Source organism: Salmo salar, chromosome 22 (assembly GCF_965601325.2).
Source record: "Salmo salar chromosome 22, fSalSal1, whole genome shotgun sequence".
Taxonomy (NCBI): domain Eukaryota; kingdom Metazoa; phylum Chordata; class Actinopteri; order Salmoniformes; family Salmonidae; genus Salmo; species Salmo salar.
This window is the reverse complement of record NC_138312.1, coordinates 19,453,492-19,474,925: the sequence shown is the minus strand read 5'-3', so window position 1 is coordinate 19,474,925 and position 21,434 is coordinate 19,453,492. Positions and strand designations below refer to the sequence as shown.

Genomic DNA, 21,434 nt, shown 5'->3' with positions numbered 1-21,434 from the left:
ACTAATTTCCTTCCCTGCCATTAAGGAGGCCCTGGTTTGTGTGCTGTAAGGCTGCTAGCTGGTATGCACTCTGCGGCTGGTTCACATTAACCATGTTCATGAGCCCTTGCAAATAAGCCTACCTCACACACTCTACTCACGCTCATTTACGGAATCCTTGTGGATGAGTCTGGAATTCAGTCTGTGTGCCGCCACACTGAAAAAAAAGCCTATCCTATGCAGGGCAATTTTGGTCGATTTTAAATGTTATTGCACAGCCTGGTCTCATAGACTAGACGTAACATTGTAAACATACATTTGAGACACTAATTAGTATTATATGATACGTTTGGTATAGTTACATGAAACAGAAGGTTACTTAAGGTAAAAGCAAAAGTAGGGTGGATGGTCAAGGTGGATGGGTGGGCATATAACACAAACGTCTAGGAATCCAAAGGTTGCTTGTTCGAATCTCATCACAGACAACTTTAGCATTTTTGCAACTACTTCCAACTTTTTAGCTACTTTGCAATGACTTAACATGTTAGCTAACCTTTCCCTAATTAACCCTAAACTTAACACTAACTAAACCCTAACCTTAACCCTAACCCCTAGCCTAGATAACGTTAGCCACCTAGCTAACATTAGCCACAACAAATGGGAATTCATAACATATCATAAGCTTTGCAAATTCGTAACATATTGTACGAATTGCAATTCAATGCATATCATACGAAAGGATGATGGACATGCACAAATTAATACAATATGAACCCTAACATAGCATACTAAATGGAGGGAAACAGATTTACATTTACTGTGTAATATCAAACCCTGAATCCAGGTTGTCTGTTGGATGAAGAGAACAGGGTCACTACATGTGTGTAAAAGGGGTTGGGTAAATGATGATGTCACATTCGTATGGTAATGAGGAAACCTTCAAAATAAATGCCCGCATTTGAAAACATTGCAATCTGGATAACTCATTCAAAATAATTTTAATCAATGGCCACTTTTATTGTGCCAACAATAAAAGGCAATAAGTTATTTATGAAAACAAATAAAAAACATGGTTAAAAAACTAAAAATTAAGACCAGTAATAGAATACTATGTTTACACTGGTATGCCAAGAACACTGGGCTGTAGCGAGAAACTTTTCTACCCGTCTCAAACATGTTTTGTTTTGAAGGGAGACTATGTAGTACATATTCAGCAGCACTTTGTTCGCCACTCCCCCCATAGCCCCAATGCAATAAACTGTAATAGATTGTACATGGGATATATATTGACTTGTAGAGAGAAAACGTTTCTACCTGTCTCAATTAAAGTGGGGTGGAAAATACGCATTAGAGTCTTTACTAACCACATATGGTTCGTTCTGGAGGACTGTGTCGCAAGGCCTGCTGATGGCTTTTTACTCCGCCTCTTCCATATCTCCCAATACAATGCACTGTAATAGGCTGAACATGGGATACATATTATCTTGTAGAGAGAACTTTTCTACCTGTCTGAAATATGACTTGGTACAACTATTCATTTTTGTACCCCCGGCTATACGCTGCTTCCTTGCACTGACTGCAATTTTGAGAGCATAAACACTGAATGTGGAGGAGATCATTGGCCAAAAAAATGTGCAGGTAGAATTTCATTCACAAAGACTCTATAATTTCACACATATCGCTGTTTTGAAGCAATGGTTGTGTAGTCTGTCCTGTTTTCACTGCCTTTCTTTACATATGGGAAAGTGATGATTCCTAGAAAGAATTGTACAATAGGGATTTGATTCCTTTACTATTGCTGCAAATAAGCCCTTCCAGCTATATGCTTGAAGATTCCTGACACCTCTTTGTGAATGGACCTTTTCCCATTCCTAAAGGGTCAGTGTAAACACTGACTTACTTGGAGTTCCTCGCCTAAATTCATCAATAGCTGCTTAAGCTGACACAAACACACTGGAGTGTGTCCTTGCTTATTTGGATTATTGGCTGTTTATCTACTTCATCCTCAGAATCATTAGACTCAAGTGTTTCCTTGCTTGTCAGTGGTTGTACATCTGTGTTTTGGAGTCATCTTCACAATAATTTAGTGTGTACATGTTCCTTATCGGTTAAACTACTATCTGACAAGTGCTGCTGGATGTGTACTACACAGTCCCACTCAAAAACGAACCATATTTGGTTAGTAGAGAACCCACTGAGTATGATCCACCCCACTTTAGCCGAGACAGGTAAAAACATTCTCTCTGCAAGCCAATGTGTATCCCATGTACAGTGTATTGCATTGCAGTGAATGGAGTGTGTGGAGTAAGGGGTCACAAACACTTTGTATTAAAAGCATTACTCAGCACAAGAGACCATTTTAAGTTTTGCAGACTCTATTGAATAATTCCAATAACATGTATTTGTATTTGACCTACACAATAGCTTTCAACATATCAGTATTTGTGGAAACTTTCAATAGAAATTGTATGAAAAATACAATATTAAAAATAAAATGTCAAATTATCCATGTATTTTTTTAAAAGTTGTTAATTTTAACATGCTGTGAAAAACAGTTGTACTGCACTAATGTTAAAAATATTCACAAAGTTTAGCATGTCTTTGCAGGGGACTCTTACTATGAAAGAATACAAATAAATCCTCGATCGTGCTGCCAGCATAATATCCGGCTGCTATGAGAACGGTCATGGGTAAATGCCTACCAATCTCAGGGCGTGTGTGAGCCCATTTAAACTCTCACTCAAGACAACACTTGACCGTAGGCGGCTTCGGCATAGGCTACACACATAGGGTCCTGCGTAGAGTGTAGAGGTGTAGCAATAACACGACAATGTCTTGTGCGAGGAAACATGAGCTGGTATCGTTATTGACATGAGGGCATGCCTGACTTGTCCCTATATGAGATCTGTGCGACAAGGACCAACCGCGCACGGAACACTTCGTCATTGATTAATGCAAATAGTTAATTCTCTGAATGCGAATACAATAATTTCCCCCATCATTATTAATGACAAGATGTCAAACAAAACATTTGGATGACTCGAACTGCGCCTCGATAGGATTTCAAATAACAGGGATTTGGGCAGGTATGCGCAATTTTTATGTTCTCATTGGAATGCGCTCATTTTTTGTATAAACAAAAACATGTGATGCTGAAGCGCATCTGCACTACCGGCGAGAATAATTCGACTATTTGACTGTGTGCAGTTTTGTTGTCATTGGATTGGTGAAAACTCATCCAACGGGATTCTGAGCCTGTGAAACCACTTACAGCTCGTCTTCGATTTGAGATGCTGGCGATTAACTGCGCTTTAATTTTAGCGCTCATGCAAAGCGGGACAGGTGAGTGGCCATCATCTTGATATTAATTTGATATGACGGGATGCAGCAATAGGCTATCAACCAACTAGCCAGATTATAGGCTATATCTGGAATTCAAGATTACCATACATAGGCTATTTTGACTCTTATGAATAATATCCTAATAGGCCTATGGTATTTCCCCATTTTAGATTCGATTTTTTCCCATAATATAGGCCTAATGCTTATGTTGGCTACGCCTATATTCGGCGCTATTATCGCGACGACGCAGTGGATAGGAATGTATCATAATACATTCCATTGTGGGATGAATTGGGCACACAGTGCCGTGCCACCAGCTGAAGGTTCCGTAATCTGCCTTGTTCTCTTTCCAGTTATGAATGGCACATTTGACCGATAAGTGAAAGCCTATCACCCAGGCCCGATCCTTGGCGATATGCTGCCCTAGGCGAAGCGCAAAAAAATACCAGAACAGTTTCCCCTCACGCAGAAAAACAGCTGTCTGTCTAGAACTCACGTGCACTGGAAACTGAGGCCCCGTAATAGGCTACAATGTTGCAAGTTTGCTATAGCTGCAGCTTCTGGCCTGACCCAGTTGATTTATTTGGTACAATGTTGCAATTCACTAGATAGTTAAAGTCAAGACAAATAGGAAGGAAGGCAGAGGGGCGAATTAGAGGGATAAATGCGATTGCAAGAACCTGCATTTTCATCAGGATATTTTCTGTTTTTATTTGTCGGCTTTATATATTTTTACTTAGTTGACAATGGAAGTTATAGGCTTACTGCATTGGCCTAACCTATCTCTGAGTTCCATGCGCTCATTTATTTAGCCACCAATGGCCCACAGTTTATCAGTGTGTCCATATGGCAGAGAGCACTGTATCAATGCGTCTATATGTCCGAGGCTGGTGCTCCTGCATTCGTTTAATTTCAACTTGATAGATGTATCATTTTAATTCGGATTTGTATTAATAACCACGTGACAATGATTTTGAGAAACTAGACTTTATTATTGAAATGCGCATATGAACATTCTAACTGGCACGCAGATCGGTAGAAATGGTGTAAGATCAATTGTTAGCTTCCCCAAACATGAAACTCAGTATGTTAGCTACCCTTGTTTTCAGGCATTGCATTATCTTGTAAATGCAGTTCATATTTTCTTCTTAGCAATCATCAGCTCAGAAAATGACGAATAGATCTAAACTTGAAATTGCTAATTCTCATTACAATTTAGCCCACTGCGCAAACTCTGACAGTATTCTTGAGTAACATAATTAGGTTCAATTGGTTTTGTCCATTTTACTTTGACCTGTCATGTTTTTAGAATATGGTATGTTTGTTAACATGTTAATTCATATTCACATCGAAGCGCATTTTTATTTAATAGTTTAATAGTGCGCCATTTAGGCTATTTGAGTGAAAACACGCATTCTGTAAAAAGTGTCTGTTTCATGACATTGGCATAAATCTGGTCGCCCTGTAGTCTACAGAAAAGCCCAAAGAGACTATATACTTTTTCTATTGTATAGGCTATATGATTTATGTTCGATGACGTTGACAGAGCATTGGTGGAGCGCCACAGTGCTGCGTCTCTCCAACAGCACCATGGAGAGGCACGCCGGGCAAAGACAAGCTATATATTGTGCGCACCTGAGTTTGGCAAAGTGAGCTGATTTATCATGGGGCGGCATCTGCGCTCACCTTAATAGCCCATATGCCACTGGGTGAGAGAAGTTTTAATTGTTTTGGGGCAAAATTATGTGAGGTGTTATGTGTTGTTGGAGGTGTTGTTCAGAAAATGCCGCACTCATCAATCTGCTGTCACCTGATTTACTCTGATATTACTGGATTACCGTGGATGATGCAACCTGAGATGCACGTTCCGCACATTGCCTCCTTTCCTACTGGACTCTGAGTGCATTGACACTCTCCCATGGGAAAATAGCCTTCAGTATGCAGTTAGGAGATCTCTTATTTTAAATTTCTTCTGCATTAACTCTCTCCATCCACCCTATCTTCAGCCTCCAGGTGTGTAGACCATGCCTGCAGTCCTCCCATGGGCAACCTGGCCAGTGGCAGGAGCCTCACATCCCTCTCAGGCTGCTGTGGGAATGGGTCCCAACACTCCCCGTGCCCCACTCCCCTCCACCCCTGTCCAGTTGACCTTCACCCGCCTGCCCACATGGTGGATGATCCCTTCCTGCACCCAGCCACCTGGTGGGCCTCGGGCGTGGGCACTGACCAGGAGGAGGAGGTCCGTCTGGACCTGGAGACTCGTTTCTGTCTGACCCACGTGGTGCTGCTGTTCCACTCCCCCAGGCCCGCTGCCATGGCCATGGAGCGCTCGCAGGACTTTGGTCGGACGTGGGAGACGCTCAAGCTGTTTGCACAGAACTGCAGTCTTGCATTTGGTCTTCCTGATGACACCGGTCAGCCTGGCTCGCTGTGTACGTCCCGATACTCCAGTGCCAAGCCGTGCAGCAGGGGAGAGGTAAGGCGACAGACAGAATGTCTCATTTACTCTGTGGTGTAAGACACAATTTTAGAAGCACAGTAGACAAACAGTATACAGTAGACCCTTATCTTTCTCAAAAGGTAATATTCCGGATTCTGGGCCCTGGTGGATTAGTTGACCCCTACAGTCCAGAGGGCCTTTCCCAGCTGACCCTCACCAACCTCCGCCTCAGACTTCTCAAGGCCCAGACCTGCCCATTATCTGTCGCACCTTCCACCTCTTCTTCCTCCATTGGACTCTCCTACCCTCCTACGGACCTGAATCTCCCCCTCCTCCCTTCCCCCCAGCCTAGCTCAGAGCCCCCTGCCTCAGCTCCCTTTGCCATTTACACTTTCCTGGCTCGAGGGACCTGTCTCTGTCATGGCCATTCAGAACACTGTTTACACAGTGGCGGACAGGACAAACTGAAGGACATGGTGAGTGTGGCCTGTGTGTGTGTGTGTGTGTGTGTGTGTTAAAAATGCTTCATTATCTAAGCTTGTCCTTTGTGTTAAATAGCCCTGTTTTATTGCAGGTGCCTGGCAGGTGCGTGTGCACTCACCACACAGCAGGACAACACTGTGAGAGGTGTGCCCCTCTATACAATGACCGTCCCTGGAGGGCAGCCAACGGCAGCAGTGGGGAGCCACACCCGTGCCACAGTGAGTGCCCTACTAAGATGGGTCAATGGCCCTGGCAGTGTTGGGTTGCCAACTCAAATCAAGCTCATGTTGAGAGATTATAGAAATACTTCAACACTGTTTATACGTCAGTTATTACGTTTCATTCAAACATGAATAAGATCTCCTGGAAAAGTTTTGCCTGCAGGGAGGTCAAGACTCCAAGCCAAACCGGGGGTGTTGGCAAACCTACCGTTGGGTGTCATCTCATAATCTATCCTTCCAGTTGACTAACCCCGCCGTCCTCTCTCCCGTCCCATCGTTGTCTCCCTGTGCTCCAGAGTGTGAGTGTTACGGCCACGCGGCGAGCTGTCACTTCTCCCAGAGGGCGTGGCTGTCCTCAGGGGCCACCAGTGGGGGTGTCTGTGACGAATGCCGACACAACACAGCAGGGCGCAGGTGCCAGCGCTGTCGCCACGGTTACCACCGCCACCCGGCCATGCACCTTGGCTCCTCCCACATCTGCACACGTAAGTCGGGACAACCTATGGACCAGTGAAAGTAATATAGAATAACGTGTGAATGCTACATTTCATCTGTCGTACATTCATTGCTGTCCCACATGTCAGTGAATTCCAGTTATACATCATGTATAACAGTACTTGAAATTGCAGGCATGGGTGTATATTAAAACATCTGTCTCCCTCTAATGGTGTGGATTTGTAACAGTAGTATGTGTGGGTAGAGCGAGAAGAGACGAGGGAGAAATGTGTGTGTGTGTGGTCTTAAGTCTTTTTCTCTCTTTCACAGGTTGTTGGTGTGACCCACTGGGCTCATTACCAGCCAGCTCTGGGGAGGAGGGCCCATGGTGCCACCCGAGGAGTGGACAGTGTCACTGCAGACCTGGTGTGGGGGGAACAGGCTGTAGCCACTGTCTCCCTGGGTACTGGGGCTTTGGGGAAGAGGGGTGCAAACCCTGTGCTTGTCCCCAAAACTGTGACCCCCACACTGGGCTTTGTCTTGACAGGTAAGACATTTGTTTTCTTTACTAAATCCAACGTTTCTTATGTGGCTTTCTTTCCCATTTCCAGTTTCATCTTACCTCCGTATTCTCGTTGTCACTTCAGCAGCTATGCAAATAACCAGGTTTTCAATGTCCCTATGGGGGGAAAGATTCCTGACATGGACCATGCCTTGACCAGTGAGGGCGAGGCAGTGTGGTCAAAGGAACTGGCAGTCTCTGCCATGCACTACACAGGTGAATGATGATGCACACTAGCATTAGAGTTATGCACCTCACTACTTAAATCTTGCCGCCATGGGTTTGAGTAAACATATTCATGTGATGCTGACACTGTCTATGGCTCCTTCCAGGGAAATGCAGCTGTAAGGAGAGAAAGTTGAGGAGTGTCTCGGATCTCTGTAAGACCAAACATGCCTATGGTAAAATATTTCCCAAGGCTCTCACATACTGTACATCTTACAGAATTGTAATTTCCCCCTGACTCTGTAATGGCCTTGACCATTGGTCTAGTCAAGTGATATAAGCAATGCATACAGTACTGCAGTGTATTTTGTTTCAATTCCGTGGGGATTTATGCCGCATTAGGTGTACATTCCATCATTCTTTGATTTAGCTGGGTGTAACTGCTTTCAGTGATGAGTGTCTCCATGTGTGTCTGTGGCAGTGATCAAAGCCAGTGTGTTGTCTGCTCATGACAAGGGGAGCCACGCAGAGGTACAGGTCAAAGTTCGCAAGGTCCTGCGGTCAGGACAGGTGCCGCTCTCCCATGGCACACACAGTCTCTACCCCATATCCTGGACTATCCGGGGGTGCACCTGCCCCATCCTTAATCCAGGTAGCCCAACATATACATCACCAAACAGAACAGAGTATCGTGCTACTATATTCAGTATGTTCTAAATATTGTCCTTATTTTTCCACAAGGTTGGGAGCTACTCTGTTCACTCTGATATAAATTCTAATAAACAGGATTGAGGCTGAACCCTCTCCCTCTTCTTCCAGGGGTGGAGTACATGCTGGCGGGTCCAGAGGAGGCAGGGACAGGGCGGCTGCTGGTCACCATGCAGAGTGTGGTGGTTCCCTGGACCTCCCAACTGGGGGCCCACATATCAGAGGGCCTAAGGCAGGGCTGCCCCTGAACACCCTCTCCAAACTCATAACAGAGCACTCTGAATGGAAATGGACCAGGGGAAATCACTGGTTCACTAGATCATTCAGGAAAAGGACAAACTCGGTGGATAAGGCTTGACCAAGTGTCTTGACCAATAATTGCTATGGAAAATTGTGCCCATATAAGACTACAACCCTGCCATATGATGCAAAGAGCGATGGACTGGATACTGGAATCTTTAGAGCCATTCTTATGATGATGATTTAACTTGAGCCATCCCACATACAGACAAACATCCCCCTGGAATCTACTAGACACAACAAACCCTAGTACACCAGTTTTTCAGACTGTGTATATCCAAAGCCATGCCTTTTTATGTCTACCAGGTTCTCAGTACATTACAGTGCTGCTTTTGACTGCTTTTAGTGTACTGTATTTTTTTCAGTGTCCAGTTCCAATCATTTATTTTTCATGTGAAGTGTGCTAATGAAAAATGCAACAAGTACACATACTTATTTAAATATTGAGTCACATAAGGCATCCACAGGAGTGCACTGCTTCCAGTCTGCAGCCTTCTTGGTGAGGGTTCCCCAGGTCAAGCCACACTCCATCTTATTTTCTATTGTTCTTCTCCATGTCTCTTTTGGGCGTCCTGTCTTTCTCTTCAGCGTAGTGCAATCGCAGGGTGCACGTCTGGTGGAAGTCTACACACGTCCCAGCCATCGCCATCTTTTCTGCAACAAATAGGGCCTACAGAGTACATAGAAAGATAAACCTGAGAAATGTAAGTGTTAGGAAAATGTAGCTAATGTCTTCATCTGAAAAGATACAAGGTTCAATGTATGTGGTGCAGTTTTACCGAAGAATGAACAAGATCCCAGAGGAAGAATCACTTTCAAAGCATCATGGTCCAGAAGCTCTAGTTTTATTTGAACAGTATTTAAACATATGTTTGAAAGAGGTAATAAGACATTGTTCAGTAATACTTTTAATCAGGACAGGTAAAAGAGTACTAGTGCATTAAGGCTTGAAATTACATGTTTCAAAAGCAGGTGAAGGAAGCACCTTCACTGTGGATGGCACCTGGCACCTATGACTAGAGGCCTCTCTGTGTACTCAGTCTTTCTTCATAAGAACGTGAGTTGATAATATCAGCCAGCACCAAACATATTTGGCCTTCCAGGACCCGTGGCACCTAACCAGAAGAGTCATATCTCAAAGGCTCAAATCCTGAGATCTAAACACACTGTATCTCACATTTTCACATGAATCCAGTATTGATGTCACTGCATTACAAACACACTAGGGCTGTCCCTGACTAAAACAACATCTTGGTCGAAATGTTAAAAGGTGTCTTTTTTTGCCACCTTGTTTCAAGTTCCTTGCAGACAGGCCATGTGTAGCCAATGTGATTTATAGGATATTTATTTTTATCAAAATATTTTCTACCTGCTTGCTGCAATGTTTTTATTTGTTGGCTTTATGTATGCTATTTTTAGTCTACATAGTTGCCAATGGCAATAGACGTTACTTTTAGAATTTTGATTAACCATATAATGATTTTGAGATACGATGACTTTATTATAAATGAAATTAAACCGTTCCACGAAAATGAGACTTTTGAAAATAATAACTGGCAGGTAGAAATGGTAAGATAAATTGACACTCCAAATTGAAAAGGTTGCCGACCAGTGGAGTAGACTATTACCGGCAACTTCAGGAGCTAAGGTCATCAGCAAGGGGAGGAGGGTTGGGAACAGGTTTTTTAAGACAATCACAAATACTATCAGGTCCTCAGCCAGGTAGCCTAGGCCTACTTTTATGAATAATCAGGCGCGCATCATTAATGAACATTGACAGGAGCGCTACAAACAAAAGACAATCCATACATTGATAACTCCGTAAATGGAATGAAATAAACCAAAACATGTTGCCCACAAGTGTAGCTTATGTTGTGCGGTCGGCAAATAACGTATCCAGTCCGACAATGAGAAATGTAAAATACCTCAATAATATATTGAATGCATTAATAGAAATTATCTTAACCAAACAAATATTGTAGACTAGAACGGTAAATGTACTACTGGTGAGCCATCCCCGTGGCCTTCGCAATGGATTAGTCCACTGAGGCCAGCGTGAATCAGACGGGTTTCTCGTCACACGCCATAGAAAATGTATATTTGCGACTGCTCGACCAACAGCCTATCGACCAACTGACTAAATGGGGTCAGCCCTAAAACACACATCTCACGTTAGGATTTAGCCCCAATGTTCCAAAGCTCCCCCTCTGATTATTAGTGTCACTGTCAATGACCAATACATTTCCAACAGCTCCCTCTTTCATGAGACTATTACGCAACCCATAACCAAATCCCAGTTGGCACGCAGTGTTTAATTCTCTCCTTCGAGGAAATTATTGCACAGACAATGGACTTCCACTTTATTCAGGTATATGGGTTATGAAGGGTGGTCATTGGATGGAAAAATCTATTAAGTAATAGTGAGGTAAAATTCAAAACACAGATTGGTGGAAAAACATCATACCAACAGCAACATTCAGGACTTTTGACAAAACTTAAAATTGAAAAACAAACATGTCACATGATCTTTGGGCAGCAATTTAGTACACAAGAGTAATCAAGCTTTAATCCTATCTCTATCTCTTACCATGATCTGTCAAACACAAACATGAAGTAGGGTTGGGTTGGGCGGTATCCAGATTTTCATATCATACCATCCTTTTCTCATACCGGGATATACGGTATTACAGGCTTCGTACACAAGGGGGCGCAAAAACAAAGCAAAAAAAAGAAACCATTGGGCGTCTATTAACAGAATGCTAACAAAATTAGCACACGTAATAGCGAATTTCAATGGGGGCTGCTGACTAAATCTGCTAACGGGCGCCAACGAAAATAAAGGAATTGCAAAGACAGGCTCATAAAGTTGTACATATATAGGTAGGAGCTACCAAATGTTATTTTTGGTGAGTTTGGACATTTACAAGTGAATGCGAACGTGAGACACTGCAAATTAACAAAGTTTTGATTCATGCTTGTCTGAAGGAAGAACAGTACTGGCTCTGAAGCAGCATGTAGCCTACACATTGTGTCTGTGTGGAGTCTGGAGTCGCTAGGGCAACTGGCCTGCCTGCTCTGAGAAGAGAGGAGAACACGGCAGAAAGCTAACACAATAAGATGCCCCCTCACTTTATTAATTGAGCCACTTACTTAGATTAACTAGCAAATTAAATTTAAGGGTCACTTTAATTTACATTTTAAAAATGTTACCTTTATTTAACTAGGCACGTCAGTTAAGAACAAATTCTTATTTACAATGACAGCCTACCCCGGCCAAACCCAGACGACGCTGGGCCAATTGTGCGCCGCCCTATGGGACTCCCAATCACGGCCGGATGTGATGCAGCCTGGATTCGAACCAGGGACTGCAGTGCCTTAGACCGCTGCACCACTCGGGAGCCAATTTAATGCAGAATTTAAATTTAAAAAATAAATATCTTGTAGTGTTTTGTAAACGCAGACGTAAAATGCTTCTTAATGTAATTTCTGCTCTGCATCAGACTCATTTTGTGCTTCAATTGTCTCCACTCTGATGAGAATTCACGAATGGGCATTATATCAGCAGACAAGTAGCTACACATCAGTCAGAGCACTTTCTCGGTGTAGCCAGCCTACTTTTCTTTGGTAAAATATTAACTTTAGGCAAAACATTTGGAAATGTAGCTGGCTACATTCTTTCTATGATAAACAGACACATGATGGCCATGCATAATTTTTGCAAAAAATACCTTGCTTTTTCATTGTAAGCTCATTTACTTGTGTGGCTGCCAGCCAAATAGCGTTGCACTACTTTTGTCATCTGATTACAATGAAGCTTTTTTCTCCCTAATATGTGGCACTAATGTATTTTTTCTGAAGGAAAACTATAGTTGCACTTCCATGATCACTCTATTGAAGCAAAAAAAAAACACGACTTTCAATATACAACGCGACCCGTCAATAAACAGCTGGACTCACCTGCTCCCGCTTTCTCCAGTTGTGCTACTTACAAACAAACAACCACGTGATTGGCTCAACTGTTCTGGGGAACTATGGTAAGCTTCATAATGTAAAATAATGTGACCGGTGAAATGAAGAACGTGATCTGCTTTATCTCCTAAAGTATTGCACAAGTTGACTGTGGGTATTTACTTAAAAAGTAGCAACAAATATTCAAATGTATTGAAAAACGTCAAATAAAGTTTAAATGTTCAATGCTATTGACAGTATTGAAAAAAGCATCCCAACTATTTCCAAATACCCTGGTATATGGTATACCGCCCAAGCCTAACATTAAGTCAAGTGATCACAAACTAGTCTGACCAGTAACATTGATAGTAGGTTACACACCTCCAGTGTAGAATTAAAATAGAATGGCACAAATGATCTGATTTAAAGCTTGATAATAAGCAGATCAATTGTTTTGGATGAGAATCCTTTAACTAAAGTCCCTTCAGCGAACAAGTCCTCCTCTACAAACTCACCACTGTAGGAACCTCAGGAGCTCAACAACCACTGGATAAAAAAGCATAAGAAAAAGATGTGTATTTCTTTTGTGTTGTCCTCCTCCTCTCACAGCATATTCCCTGTAGGAGACTTAACTCCTCTGCAGTTATAGGCCCCCTTTAAAAGTAATTCTCCCTCGTGATGAATGTTGAACCAAGAGAACAGGTCTGAGGCATCAGTGGACCGAGCTGATCTCCCCAGAGAGTGGTCTGGGCACGGCAGTGGTTTCAGGGAGAGACCGGGGGATGGTGGACGGTGGGTGATTTTAGCTGGCAGCCTGGCTGTCTGTGGGTGGTGTATTGTCGGATGACGGGGCAGACTCAGGTGTTGGGGGGGACAGGGTAGAGTCACTAGACGCCACTGGTGCTGGGGACGAGTCCTCTGCGGGCTCAGGTGCAGTAGAATCAACGGGGGCAGAGTTCTCAGCAGGCGCAGGGGCAGTAGCGTCAGCGCCTCCCGCGGCGACTCCATCGTTCTCGTCCTCCTGTGGGTAGAGCTCGGGGTACTTCTGCATACACTCCTGCATAGTGCGGAAGTTGTCGATACACTCTGAACCCTTCACCTCCTCATTGCTGTTGTGGAAGCAGGAGAAGGCCTCCTTGAACTGTGTGCCACAGGGCCCGCTAGCCATCCCTCCCAGGCATGGACAGTTCCAGTTGATCTCCCCACTAGGCAGAATCAGGCCTAGAGGAATAGGGATACAAGAGGAAAGGGCAGGAGGATACCTAGTCAGTTGCACAACTGAATGCTTTCAACCAAAATGTGTCTTCCGCATTTAACCCAACACCTCTGAATCAGAGAGGTGCAGGGGGCTGCCTTAATCGACGTCATCGGCGCCCGGAAAGCAATTGCTGTTGAGGGTTAACTGCCTTACTCAAGGGCAGAACGGCAGGTTTTTCCACCTTGCTGGCATGTACAGTGCATTTGGAAAGTATTCAGACCCCTTGACTTTTTCCACATTTTGCTATGTTACAGCTTTATTCTAGAATTGATTAAATAGTTTTTTTCCCCCTCATCTATCTACGCACAATACCCCATAATGATGAAATAAAAACAGGTTTTTAGACATTTTTGCAAACTTATACAATTTTAAATAAATAAATATCACATTTACATAAGCATTCAGACCCTTTACTCATTACTTTGTTGAAGCACCTTTTGGCAGCAATTACAGCCTCGAGTCTTCTTGGGTATGACACCACAACTTGGCACACCTGTATTTGGGGAGTTTCTCCCATTCTTCTCTGAAGATCATCTCAAGTGCTGTCAGGTTGGATGGGGAGCATCGCTGCACAGCTATTTCAGGTCTCTACAGAAATGTTTGATCGGGTTCAAGTCGGGGCTCTGGCTGGGCCACTCAAGGACATTCAGCATTTCTCTACGGCTGGCCATGCTTTCCCCCTGGCTACCCCAACCCCGGCCAACAGCTCCGCACCCCCCGCAGCTACTTGCCCAAGCCTCCCCAGCTTCTCCTTCACCCAAATCCAGATAGCAGATGTTCTGAAAGAGCGGCAAAACCTGGACCCGTACAAATCAACTGGGCTAGACAATCTGGAACCTCTCTTTCTAAAATTATCTGCAGCCATTGTTGCAACCCCTATTACGAGTCTGTTCAACCTCTCTTTCGTATCGTCCGAGATCCCTAAAGATTGGAAAGCTGCCGCGGTCTTTCCCCTCTTCAAAGGGGTGACACTCTAGACCAAAACTGTTATAGACCTATATCCATCATGCCCTGCCTTTCTAAAGTCTTCAAAAGCCAAGTTAACAGATCACTGACCATTTCAAATCCCACATACCTTCTCCGCTGTGCAATCCGGTTTCCGAGCTGGTCACGGGAGCACCTCAGCAACGCTCAAGATACTAAACGATATCATAACAGCCATCGATAAAAGATTGTACTGCGCAGCCGTCTTCATCGACCTGGCCAAGGCTTTCGACTCTGTCAATCACTGTATTCTTATCGGCAGACTCAACAGCCTTGGTTTCTCAAATGACTGCCTCGCCTGGTTCACCAACTACTTCTCAGACAGAGTTCCGTGTGTCAAATCGGAGGGCCTGTTGTCCGGACCTCTTGCAGTCTCTATGGGGGTACCACAGGGTTCAATTCTCGGGCCGACTCTTTTCTCTGTATATATCAACGATGTCGCTCTTGCTGCGGGTGATTCCCTGATCCACCTCTACGCAGACGACACCATTCTGTATACATCTGGCCCTTCTTTGGACACTGTGTTAACAAACCGCCAAACAAGCTTCAATGCCATACAACACTCCTTCCGTGGCCTCCAACTGCTCTTAAATGCTAGTAAAACTAAATGCATGCCTTTCAACCGTTCGCTGCCCGCACCCGCCCGACTAGCATCACTACTCTGGACGGTTCAGACTTAGAATATGTGGACAACTACAAATACCTAGGTGTCTGGCTAGACTGTAAACTCTCCTTCCAGACTCATATTAAACATCTCAATCCAAAATTAAATCCAGAATCGGCTTTCTATTTCGCAACAAAGCCTCCTTCACTCACGCCGCCAAACATACCCTAGTAAAACTGACTATCCTACCGATCCTCGACTTCGGCGATGCCATTTACAAAATAGTCTCCAACACTCTACTCAGCAAACTGGATGCAGTCTATCACAGTGCCATCTGTTTTGTCACCAAAGCCCCATATACCACCCACCACTGCGACCTGTATGCTCTAATTGGCTGGCCCTCGCTACATATTCGTCGTCAAACTCACTGGCTCCAGGTCATTTATAAGTCATTGCTAGGTAAAGCTCAGCCTTATCTCAGCTCACTGGTCACGATAACAACACCCACCCGTAGCACGCGCTCCAGCAGGTATATCTCACTGGTCATCCCCAAAGACAACACCTCATTTGGCCGCCTTTCCTTCCAGTTCTCTGCTGCCAGTGACTGGAATGAATTGCAAAAATCGCTGAAGCTGGAGACTTATATTTCCCTCACTAACTTTAAACATCAGCTATCTGAGAAGCTAACCGATCGCTGCAGCTGTACATAGTCCATCTGTATATAGCCCATCCAATCTACCTACCTCACCCCCATATTGTTTTTATTTACTTTCTGCTCTTTTGCACACCAGTATTTCTACTTGCACATCATCATCTGCACATCTATCAGTCCAGTGTTAATTTGCTAAATTGTAATTACTTGCTACTATGGCCTATTTACTGCCTTACCTCCTCACGCCATTTGCACACACTGTATATAGACTTTCTTTTTTTCTATTGTGTTATTGACTGTACGCTTGTTTATTCCACGTGTAACTCTGTGTTGTTATTTGTCGCACTGCTTTGCTTTATCTTGCCAGGTCGCAGTTGTAAATGAGAACTTGTTCTCAACTGGCCTACCTGGTTAAATAAAGGTGAAATAAAAAAATAAAATTCAGAGACTTGTCCCAAAGATACTTCTGCGTTGTCTTGGCTGTATGCTTAGGGTTGTTGTCCTGTTGGAAGGTGAACCTTCGCCCCAGTCTGAGGTCCTGAGTGCTTTGGAGCAGGTTTTCATCAAGGATCTCTCTGTACTTTGCTCCGTTCATCTTTCTCTCAATCCTGAGACTCCCAGTCCCTTCCGCTGAAAAACATCCCCACAGCATTATGCTACCACCACAACGCCTCTCCCCTATTAGACCTAGATAGTTTGTGTCTGCATTGATATGTAGGCTACGTGTGCCTTTTTAAAAATGTATGTAGTTCTGTCCTTGAGCTGTTCTTGTCTAATGATGTTCTGTATTATGTCATTCTGTGTTATGTTTCATGTTTTGTGTGGACCCCAGGAAGAGTAGCTGCTGCTTTTGCAACAGCTAATGGGGATCCTAATAAAATACCAAAATGCTTCACTTTAGGGATGGTTTTGGCCAGCTGATGAGCGGTGCCTGGTTTCCTCCAGACGTGACACTTGGCATTCAGGCCAAAGAGTTCAATCTTGGTTTCATCAGACCAGAGAATCTTCTTTCTCATGGTCTGAGAGTCTGGCCACTCTACCATAAAGGCCTGATTGGTGGAGTGATGCAGAGATGGTTGTCCTTCTGGAAGGTTCTCCCATCTCCACAGACAAACTCTGGAGCTCTGTCAGAGTGACCATCGGGTTCTTGGTCACCTCCCTGACCAAGGCCCTTCTCCCCCGATTGCTCAGTTTGGCCAGGCGGCCAGCTCTAGGAAGAGTCTAGGTGGTTCTAAACTTCTTCCATTTAAGAATGATGGAGGCCACTGTGTTCTTGGGGACCTTTTCAACGCTGCAGACATTTTTTGGTACCCTTCCCCAGATCTGTGCCTAGATACAATCCTGTCTCGGAACTCTACGGATAATTGCTTCGACCTCACGGCTAGGCTTTAGCTCTGACATGCACTGTCAACTGTGGGACCTTATATAGACAGGCGTGTGCCTTTCCAAATCATGTGCAATCAACTGAATTTACCACAGGTGGACTCCAAGTTGTAGAAACATCTCAAGGATGATCAATAGAAACAGGATACCCCTGAGCTCAATTTCAGGGTCTGAATACTTATGTAAATAAGGTATTTCTGTTTTAAATTTGTAATATCTCTCTCTATATACACACACACAGACACACACATATACCTATATATTGCCTTCGGAAAGTATTCAGACCCCTTGACTTTTTCCACATTTTGTTACGTTCTAAAGTGGTTGAACAAAAAAAATATCCTCAGCAATCTACACACAATAGCCCATAATGTCAAAGCGAAAACTGTTTTTTTTTCGTGTTTTAAAAAAAAAAACATTTTTGTCAATGTATTAAAAATAAAGAACAGAAATACCTTATTTCTATTTTTTTAATTGATTCTATTTTAGGTTAAGGCTGTAACGTAACAAAATGTGGAAAAAGTGAAGGGGGTCTGAATACTTTCCGAATGCACTGAATTGACATGGTTGTAACTTCAGAATTCACCTCTTTGTTGGTATCTTTGTAATGACTACACTACTGTTGAGTGTTTCATAATCCTTCTACATCCCTGACATGAATTCACAGCCCACTTACCCTGGTCTTCGTAGGGGTCATTGGGGTCATCTGCAATGAGCTCAGCGTTGCTAGGTGCTTCATGGTCTTCCTTGGTAACGAAGATGATGCGATCTTTACCTGGCAAGGAGAAAAACACAGGTGAGAGGATGGAATGAAAAGATGCCATCTCTAAGGAAACAACAGGCACTGAGCTATGACCATGACATACTAATTGCACTTCCCCTTCCCAGTCTCCAGGCTGGCTTTATTAAAGCAAAGTGGGAGACCAATTATACAAATTCATGGTTAATATGGTCTGACTGACCCAATAGACTCACAAATGGATTTATCTATTGGATCAAGGCAAGTGGTTGGCTATTAATATGTTGGCCATAATAGCTGCTAAGTTAACAATTTCACAACAGCTGTTTTTCTGTAAACAGAATGCTTAATCAATGCCCACTAACTATGTTTAACCAGCAGGGTCCAGATATAAAAAAACTGAACTGTCACCTGACATGACATGCGCTTCGATTGCCAGAAGATACCGACGCCACTGTTATGCTTGTTTACACTGAGCTGCACTGAGGTCGGAACGCAAATCATGGTTACATCAGGACACCGTAGAGCCGGCGCGAGACGTAGGTCAGAAAACGTCCTCAATGCAGGGATGGGATATGCCACTGTACTCAAATTTGACCTTTATCCACACTGCTCCATCGAGAAGATTTAAATTCTACTATTTTCTCTGAAAACTGCCCTTTTCATCCTCATGCTAGCTAGCAGTAGCTACAGCTGCCATTATGGAATGGCATATTGCGTTAAACAACAAAGGAGCTGATTGGCTGACAAAGCCATTCCAAAATGGCTGCAGTGGCTACAGCTAGCGAGCATGAGAATGAAAAGGGCAGTTTTCAGAGAAAAATGAGCAGTATTTCAATCTTCTTGACGGAGCAGTGTGGATTTGGATAAAGGTACAAATTGGAGTACAGTGGCATATCCCATCCCTGCATTGAGGTACGTTTAACTATCTAACATGCTCTGCACATCTGTCTGTAAGCGTAACTCGGGAGGTGTAATTTCGTTGAATGGAGGTACCCATAGCGGTATGGATATGTGCAAAACTGCTATAAAGGCCTTTTCACACTGCATTGTTCTTAGCCCCGGGCTAGCTTAGCCTGTGTTCACACAAGCATTTGTTAACCCTAGGCTAAGCTTTAGACCTGGGCTAAGGAATCACACTTGTATTCCACAGCCCAGGGCTAACTGACAAACAACATGTGACCAATGTTATAAGCAGTACAACATTTATTAACACATTTTCTCATCTTGTGTCTAGCCTAGCATTTGATTTCCAACAGTGATGGTTTGTATAAACTTCGCCATCTGCCTGTCTGACCTCGGAAACAATGTTTCACTTTTGAAATTCCATCTCGCCCCTGGACAGAGAATGGTGTGCATGAACGAGGCATCAACTTTTCTGATCTAGGCGGAATCATTCAACAATATTATCAACATGGATATATCCATTTAAATGGATATTTGTAGTGTTTGTAGCTTTAGTTTGATAAGTGAGAAGACATTAGCCAGCCATAATAACCATGTTTGTTAGGCATAGCAACCAATATTTTTGCATGGATTTGGTTTTTGTCCTCAGATAGGATTAAATAGTATGAATTGACTTGTCAAAATAACAGTGCAGCTTTTTTGATTGGACTGGGCAGTCTAGTAGTTGTTCCTGACCCTGATTCATACTGGAAAACCACCAAAAGTGCTCCGGAGCGGGGCCAGCTAGTCCTGGGCTAAGGTTGGTGCTAACCCACTTTAGAATGTGCAAGTGTGAAAACTCACTTAGCCCCAGGCTAAAATCGCCCTTAGCCCAGGGCTGAGGCTCTTAGCCCTAGCCTAAGGTGCGGTGTGAACACACCTTAACATGCTGACAGAGACTGCCCGCATGCATGTTGATTTTGTCCACCCATACCAGATGCGATCAGGACACACAAGTTGAAATATCAAAACGAACTCTGAACCAACTATATTAATTTTGGGACAGGTCAAAAAGCATTAAACATTGATGTCAATTTAGCTAGCTAGCTGCTGTTGCAACTCATTTGTCCTGGGATATTAACATTGTCCTCTACTCTGACAATTAATCCACAAATAAAAGGGTGGAAGTTTGTTTCTAGTAATCTCTCCTCCTTCAGGCTTCTTGTTCTGACTTTATATGGTGGTCGGCAAACCAACTGTAAGGTGCATTACCACTACCAACTGGACTGTGGACCTCAGTTCATGTTTCAATCACCCACGTGGGTACATGCTCCTAAAAACCAATGAGATGGGAAAGATGGGACTTTCAGCACATCACAAATAGAACCAAGTTCTATAAATGTCTGGCTACTCAAAATATCGTGAGCAGTGTGGGTGCAATGATTGAATAACATGTACATTTATTTTGCTCACGCAACGCGCGAGCAGTGTGGTCAGCATGTAAATATATTTTATTTGAAGGATTGGTTCTTGCTGATGAAAGGTAAAGGGCCATATGTTTCGAAAGCCATATTGCAAGCAATGATTGACGTTTATAAATGTTAAAACACAGTGTCGGGGATGTAGTTCACACACACAGGGTAGTCGTGGGCAAAGCAAATGGCTGAATGCCACCTAGTCAGAACTAAATGGAACCATGATTGCGTTCTGACCTTAGTGTAAACAACGTAACGGTAGGGTCGGTATCTTCTGGTAAGCGCTTTGACAGCTCTGCCTGAAGTCATCTACTAGCCTTGCTAGTTAGTTATCTGGCTAGCGTGGAAGTTAATGTGTTCGTCTCGTACTAATAGCCTTCCTTTACAAATCAGATTAATCCTGTGAATCTGCTTGTCCCATTTATAGACCTCTTCAAACCCTATAACTGACTGCAACTAAGCTACATGAAATTACTGCACCAATAAATCTGGAACAAGCAACGCTGACCTGCTGCGCAAGCTAACTAGAGAACTAACGTTACCATGCTAGCCGCTTCAATGACATTCATTGGACAAGTGAAATGAATGAAAATCTAAGGTGCGCTATTACCCTCTTGCTTACAGTACGACATGACAGACGGTGGTGGTATCCGTTGGTCCTCTACTTAAATCAGAAGCCACGACGGTTTTTGTACAACAATTAGCTGCAGTGCACATAGTCATGTAATAACCGCCCGTTCCGTTGACCCCTCTTTGCTTCGCTTTCTGGACGCAGCCTCATGACGTCATCTGGGCAGCCACTGGTGATTTGTGCAGCAGATCTCGGTAGATCCAGGGTCAGATTACACAATCCCCATAATGAGGATAAAAA

At 43.6% G+C, this 21,434-nt stretch overlaps 2 protein-coding genes across 3 annotated transcripts; one reads left to right on the top strand and one right to left on the bottom strand.

The window, feature by feature from the left end:
* The first annotated feature begins 2,666 nt into the window (after window positions 1-2,666).
* LOC106582921 (netrin-4) lies at window positions 2,667-8,976 on the top strand. Of its 2 annotated transcripts, none has more exons than XM_014166549.3 (10): window positions 2,667-3,321; window positions 5,328-5,797; window positions 5,902-6,237; window positions 6,336-6,462; window positions 6,762-6,950; window positions 7,231-7,447; window positions 7,551-7,678; window positions 7,795-7,863; window positions 8,109-8,279; window positions 8,447-8,976. In XM_014166549.3, the coding sequence occupies exons 1-10, from the start codon at window positions 3,270-3,272 to the stop codon at window positions 8,581-8,583; spliced, it is 1,896 nt and encodes a 631-aa protein (XP_014022024.3). In that variant the 5' UTR covers window positions 2,667-3,269; the 3' UTR covers window positions 8,584-8,976. The 2 variants fall into 2 exon arrangements, with proteins under 2 accessions (XP_014022024.3, XP_014022022.3); XM_014166547.3 differs by having other exon boundaries at window positions 7,548-7,678.
* Window positions 8,977-10,978: 2,002 nt separating this feature from the next.
* LOC106582923 (mitochondrial intermembrane space import and assembly protein 40-B) lies at window positions 10,979-21,354 on the bottom strand. The gene is made up of 3 exons (XM_014166550.3): window positions 21,174-21,354; window positions 18,141-18,239; window positions 10,979-13,804 (listed from the first exon to the last, which is right to left on the bottom strand). The coding sequence occupies exons 1-3, from the start codon at window positions 21,193-21,195 to the stop codon at window positions 13,386-13,388; spliced, it is 540 nt and encodes a 179-aa protein (XP_014022025.3). The 5' UTR covers window positions 21,196-21,354; the 3' UTR covers window positions 10,979-13,385.
* Window positions 21,355-21,434: the final 80 nt, after the last annotated feature.

Bases quoted from the DNA above. Each gene is read 5' to 3' on its own strand.
- LOC106582921 (XM_014166547.3), top strand. From the start codon at position 3,270: ATGCTGGCGATTAACTGCGCTTTAATTTTAGCGCTCATGCAAAGCGGG. The intron at 6,463-6,761 runs GTGAGTGCCCTA...CCTGTGCTCCAG, and splicing joins GGAGCCACACCCGTGCCACA to AGTGTGAGTGTTACGGCCAC. The intron at 7,864-8,108 runs GTAAAATATTTC...TGTCTGTGGCAG, and splicing joins TAAGACCAAACATGCCTATG to TGATCAAAGCCAGTGTGTTG.
- LOC106582923 (XM_014166550.3), bottom strand. From the start codon at position 21,195: ATGTCGTACTGTAAGCAAGAGG. The intron at 18,240-21,173 runs GTAATAGCGCAC...TCTCCTTGCCAG, and splicing joins GTCGTACTGTAAGCAAGAGG to GTAAAGATCGCATCATCTTC. The intron at 13,805-18,140 runs GTAAGTGGGCTG...CTATTCCTCTAG, and splicing joins TGACCCCTACGAAGACCAGG to GCCTGATTCTGCCTAGTGGG.